Genomic DNA, 5,933 nt, shown 5'->3' with positions numbered 1-5,933 from the left:
GCCATTTGGGTTATGTACCGCATTTGAGTTTCTCTGATTTTGAATTTTGTGAGCATTGTCTCTATGGGAAGCAGACTAAATCAGCCCATAAAAGAAGGGGAAAGAAAGAGTTTGAAAAGCTTGATTTGGTGCACTCAGACGTATGTGGTCCCATGCCTACACGGTGATTAGGCAGGGCTGAATACTATGTGACATTCATTGATGATGCAACTAGGAAAGTGTGGGCTTATGCTATAGCTCGGAAGAGTGATGTGTTCCAGGTATTTCAGAAATGGCTGGCCTTGGTTGAGAATCAGTTAGGTAGAACGCTTAAATGCCTACGGACTAACAATGGTGGAGAGTATCTCTCTCATGACTTTCAGCATTTATGTGATACACGTGGGATTAAGAGGGAGCTCACATCCCCTTGTACTCCAGAGCAAAATCCAACTGCAGAAAAGATGAATCGTACCATTCAAGAAAGGTTGCGATGCATGCTTTCCAATGCAAGTCTTTCTGGTGGTTTTTGCGTTGAGGCAATGAAGACTGCAGTGCATGTGATCAATAGATCACCTAGTAAGAGTTTGGATGGTGGTATTCCTGAAGAGGCATAGAGTGGCAAGAAGCCATCTTACTCTCATTTGCATATATTTGGGTGTGAGGCATATGCACATGTGCCAAAAGAGCTTCGAAAGAAGCTAGATCCTAAGTCTAGGAAATGCATCTTTCTAGGTTATGGTGAAAGTGGAGAGATGGGCTATCATCTCTCGGATCCAGAAGCAAAGAAGATCATACGCAGCCACGATGTGGTCTTCAATGAGAAGAAGATGCATAAGGCACCCATGAGGGATGTGGAAATGAGGAGAATCACTTTCCAGGATGTGAATCCACCTGCATATGTTGATAGACAGCAAGCTGTCCATGCACCAAATGTGCAAGAAATGGTACCACCAAGTACTCCCACAGGTATACAATCAAGGGTAGATGATGGAACATCTATTGGTGGAAATGATGAGCAAAATGTGGCTAATATGTAGGTGGGACAGCAAGCTGAAATGCCCTTGAGAAGATCTTCTAGAGTGTTTAGACCGCCTGATAAGTTTATTCCAAGGGTAGACTATGTGATGCTTACTGATTGCGGGGAGCCTTCTTGCCACAGAGAGGCTATGATGCACGAGGATCAATGCAAGTGGGAGTATGCTATGCAATCAGAGATGAGTTCACTTATGAAGAATAAGACTTGGGACTTGGTTTCTTTGCCACATGGAAAGAAAGTGTTGCCATGTAAATGGGTCTACAAAATGAAGGTCACAGGTGATGATGTGCCTAGGTACAAGGCCCGTTTGGTCGCTAAAGGATTCAAGCAAGAGAAGGGTGTGGACTTTGATGAGATATTCTCTCCAGTTGTGAAGATGACCACACTTAGATGCATGCTTGGACTAGTGGCATTGGAGGATATGGAGCTTATGCAGATGGATGTCAAGACAGCTTTCTTGCATGGGGATTTGCATGAGGAAATTTACATGGTGCAGCCGAAAGGCTTTGAAGAAAAGGGCAAAGAGCATTTAGTTTGCAAGTTGAAGAAGAGTCTCTATGGTCTTAAGCAAGCGCCTAGAGAATGGTATCAGAAGTTTGATGCTTTCATTCGGTCCCAGGGTTTTAGAAGGAGTGAAATTGATCACTGCCTCTACAATAAAAGGGCTAAGGATAATAGCATGATAATCCTAGCACTATATGTGGATGATATGCTATTGGCTAGCAAGAATACTTATGAGCTAGATGCATTAAAGGCCAAGTTGCATGAGGCCTTTGATATGAAGGATTTGGGACTTGCAGGTCATATTCTTGGTATGCGCATCATGCATGATCGGAGTAGGAAACTCCTTTGGCTTTCATAAAAAGAGTATGTTACAAAAGTATTGCAGCGTTTCAATATGGAGGGGGGGAAGGCAGTGAGTACTCCATTGCCTCCACATTTGAAACTGAGTCATACAGATAGTCCCAAATCAGATGAGGAAAGGGCCATGATGGCGAAGGTTCCTTATGCATTAGCAGTTGGGAGTCTTATGTATGCTATGATAGCTACTAGACCAAACATTGCATTTGCAATGGGAGTTGTTAGCCGATATACAGCTAATCTAGAAAGAGGCATTGGGAGGCAATTAAGTGCATCATGAGGTACATGAAGGGTACCAAGGAGATGTGCATCTGCTTTGGTAAAGCAGACATGCGTGTACTTAGGTACACAGATTCAGACTATGCAGGGCATGTGGATAGTAGGAGATCTACTTCTGGTTATGTGTTCATCTTTGCAGGTGGTGCAGTGTCATGGATGTCTCGTGCACAGAAGTGCGTTACTTTGTCTACCACAGAGGCTGAGTATGTTGCAACCACAGAGGGTTGCAAGGAGGCTATATGGCTTGATCGGCTAGTGGGACATTTGGGGATTCATACAAGTGTACCGACATTGCATAGTGATTCCATGAGTGCTATTCAACTAGCACGGAATCCGATCTTTCATGCAAAGACCAAACACATTGAGATCAGGTACCATTTCATCAAGGAGGTACTTGAGGACAAGCGCATAGAGCTTGTCAAGGTTCATACAGATGATAACCCTACAGATATGCTGACGAAGAGTCTACCTAGTCAGCGGTTTGAGTATTGTCATGTATTGATGGGCATTGGATAGTATGCTCACTGGTTGTTCTCCCTTAAAGGCACATTGTCCTTTAAGTGGGAGGTTGTGGGGGTTAAAGGTCACTATGCCTTTACCCCGATTATGTACAATACTCAAACACATATATAAATGAATGAAAAAGAAGATTAGGGTGGTTCTGCACCCACCAAAACAAGTGTGGCTCTCTGTCTCTCTCTCTCTCTCTCCTTCTTCCGTTCTTGCTTCCATTTATAGCACTCTCAATGAAGAAGTCATTCTTCGAAACGTCAGTAGCATCTTGGCTCGCTTTGGAGAGAGATTACCTCTTAAAGGTCAATGGAAGGGTGTTTCAGAGCATTCATAAGGAGGATATCGAAGCAACTATTAAGACTTATCATATGATGTCCCAGTGCTGGTTTACTTAGACTCGCTTTTTTAATGGTGGAATCCCAAGGCCTCATCTATTCTCTAGCCTATGGCCTGATGAACGTGCATGCAATATCTCTTTGTGTGTAGTGATGTATTAAAGACTGGAAAATAATATAAGCTTGTATGTGCAACTCAACAGTTGTTTCCTGCTTTGTATGAAAGAAGACAGTATAGAAGGTATTTATGACACAGTGTGCTATCATTAGCAAGTCGGCAGGAGGAATTGGGGTCTCTGTCCATAGTATTCGTGCAATAAGTAGATACATCCGAGGAACCAATGGAACTTCGAATGGCATTGTGCCTATGCTTCAAGTATTTAATGATACTACCCGCTATGTAGACCAAGGTGGAGGCAAAAGAAAGGGTATGGGGATTGCTTAAGACTGTGCCTTAGAATCACATTGGGATATTATATATAGCTTTGAGCCTTTTGAAAACAAAATTTACACATGCATGTGATGGTAGGTGCATTTGCAATTTATCTGGAACCATGGCATGCATATATTTTTGATTGGTTAGATTTGAGGAAAAATCATGGAAAGGTAAGAGTGAGTCCCGTTTTTTGAAATAGGGCCCACACTGATAATTGTATTGTGTGATTGGAGCATGGCATCTTCTTATGTGGAATACCTTTGACAGGAAGAAAGTAGTGCACGTGATTTATTTTATGGGTTATGGATGCTAGACTTGTTCATCAGGTGTGTTCAGATAATGGACCCTGGTCTCTGTTTTTCCCTAATGAAGCTCCAGAATTGATAGACTACTGGGGTGAAAAGTTTGAAAACCTTTATACCCAGTATGAGAGAGAGGTGGGTGTACTGTCAGTGCTTGATATGCTAGGGATGCATTTTTTTTAAAGCGCTTCTTTGATAAATCAGAGATTACCCTTGTAGGGGAAGGCAAAGAAGGTAATCAAAGCTCAGAAGTTATGGTTTGCAATTTTGGAATCACGAGTCAAAATAGGAATTCCTTATATGATCTTTAAGGTTTGCATTCCTCCAACCTGAAACTAGCCATTCTCCAGTTTTTATGGCAGGCATTTTGTTCAAAGTATTTTCTCTGTTTGTCTGCAGGACTCTTCCACTAGTCAAATATTATTATGGCTATATACCTCTAACATCTACAGCAAAAGAGTACTGAGGTTAGTGTTTACATTGCCAGTGCCCATTGATTGTGTCCTACTTGGAATTTGTAAAATGTCATTTGAGCTTATGAATCATCTTTGTGGAATTTTTGTTTGCAATGGAGAGTTTGTGGTGGTGACGCTAAGGTAAGAGGAAAGTGCCTATCTCACATCAAACGATTTGGTTTCTATAGGCAAGAGAACTGCCTATCTCATGTCGAATTGTTTCGTCTCCATCTCACACCAAACTATTTCGTCTCCATACTTGTGCTAGAGGTCTTCATTCGCTTTTCCTAATCACCCCTACCTAATACCTAATGGCAGGCCAAAAACATAGGAATTCAATGATGAAAATGTGATATCAGTATGAGAGTTTTGCAAAATGATACGATCAACTACACAGATGCTGGAAAATCAGAAGTAGGCTCCTCTATCCAGCAGAATCTCTCCGTATGGTTCTGTCTGATCTACAGAGATAAATCGGTTTGAAGCGAGGACTGCATGGCAACCACAAGAATATCGAATCAATTATTTTGCCGGTCGGCAGGCAACGCGAAGGAAACAAGGGTTGGCTTTGGCAGTACTGCATATGTGGTAGAACAATTTTACTGCTTGGGACTTGATCAGCCCTTTGGTGAGATTATTGGAGGAAATGTGGTGTGATGGCTGTCGATTGAATTGCTCACGCAGGGATCTGAGAAAACGTGGACAAGGATCAAAGAAATGAAGGGCGAAAGCCTAAGGAAGGACTGGGGTGGGATGAAAAAATGCGTACTGGACCATGGAAGATGAAATCTTGTCGATTGATTGCATCTGCAGATGAAGAGGTTCCTGTGCTGGCCACATTTCCTCTAACTCTGCAAGTACGCTGGAGACAGCCATTCTAAAGGGTGGCTAATTCCAAGTTTTAACTCAAATTGACTTTTTGCTATGATCGAATTATCTTACCGAATTGGCTTCGATTGAATTATCTTACCGAATTGGCTTAGATTGATTGCTACGAAATTCAGGAACCCTGTCATTGTGTAATTTGGAGTTATTGCCTCCTTGAGGTAGTCATCTGGCAGGAGCTCCAGCCCAGATGACATGTTCCTTACCAAGCCCTCAAATATGCGGGACCTAGTCGACCTGTGCAAAAGCGGAAATTTTATTGCAAATCTGTTGTGTCAGTCCTCTGGATATGAATTGTGGGTATATATTACCTTGTCTCTATAGGAAATTCCATGTCTTTGTCCAGGGAGAGCTGCCCTAAACCGGGCGTTGTTATTCTTATGGCTGTCCTTGAATTTCTGCTTTTACCTGTTGATCATCTTTGTCAACTTCACTTTTCCTGGGGCTGAAGAGAATTTGAGCTCGACTTTTCACAATGAACCTGGCCAAGGAGAGTTGAATTTGCCATACCTAAAAGCATAGGTGTAAGGCCCAACTGGTTTACCATAAGTTGATTGGCGTTCTCTGGATTGGGGGTGTGCATTGCGGATCGGAGTCTCTCAACAGACCCGTACTCTGCATAGTCTGGGGCTTTTACTCCATTTTGAATACCTTGAAGCTAGGATGATTGTAGAAAGCATTTGCTCAGATCTGTGTTTGCATCAGTGCCAGATGTAGTTGTGACTGAAAGTCCAGCGTCTTTCTTCTTCTTTTCAGAAGCAATCCTCTTCCTACATTCAGCAATTTCATGGCTCGGCTTCCTGCAATAATTGAAGATCACTACCAAAGTGTACTATTGCCCACTGTTAAATG

The 5,933-nt window shown here is 42.4% G+C and overlaps 1 protein-coding gene across 1 annotated transcript; it reads left to right on the top strand.

Moving 5' to 3' along the window:
* Positions 1–3,122: 3,122 nt before the first annotated feature.
* LOC147903089 (ribonucleoside-diphosphate reductase large subunit-like) lies at positions 3,123–4,282 on the top strand. The gene is made up of 4 exons (XM_087373999.1): positions 3,123–3,876; positions 3,961–4,053; positions 4,141–4,223; positions 4,276–4,282. The coding sequence occupies exons 1-4, from the start codon at positions 3,742–3,744 to the stop codon at positions 4,280–4,282; spliced, it is 318 nt and encodes a 105-aa protein (XP_087230125.1). The 5' UTR covers positions 3,123–3,741.
* The last annotated feature ends 1,651 nt before the right edge of the window (positions 4,283–5,933 follow it).

The sequence above is a fragment of the Dipteris shenzhenensis genome, chromosome 4, assembly GCF_047967505.1.
Source record: "Dipteris shenzhenensis isolate YYH24624 ecotype China chromosome 4, Dip_SZ_1.0, whole genome shotgun sequence".
Taxonomy (NCBI): Eukaryota; Viridiplantae; Streptophyta; class Polypodiopsida; order Gleicheniales; family Dipteridaceae; genus Dipteris; species Dipteris shenzhenensis.
This window is presented reverse-complemented; position numbering and strand designations above follow the sequence as displayed.

Excerpts from the sequence above, each read along its gene's own strand:
- LOC147903089 (XM_087373999.1), top strand. The coding sequence starts at position 3,742 with ATGGATGCTAGACTTGTTCATCAGGTGTGTTCAGATAATGGACCCTGG. Across the intron at positions 3,877-3,960 it reads ATACCCAGTATGAGAGAGAG|GGGAAGGCAAAGAAGGTAAT; the intron begins GTGGGTGTACTG and ends TTACCCTTGTAG. Across the intron at positions 4,054-4,140 it reads TTCCTTATATGATCTTTAAG|GACTCTTCCACTAGTCAAAT; the intron begins GTTTGCATTCCT and ends GTTTGTCTGCAG.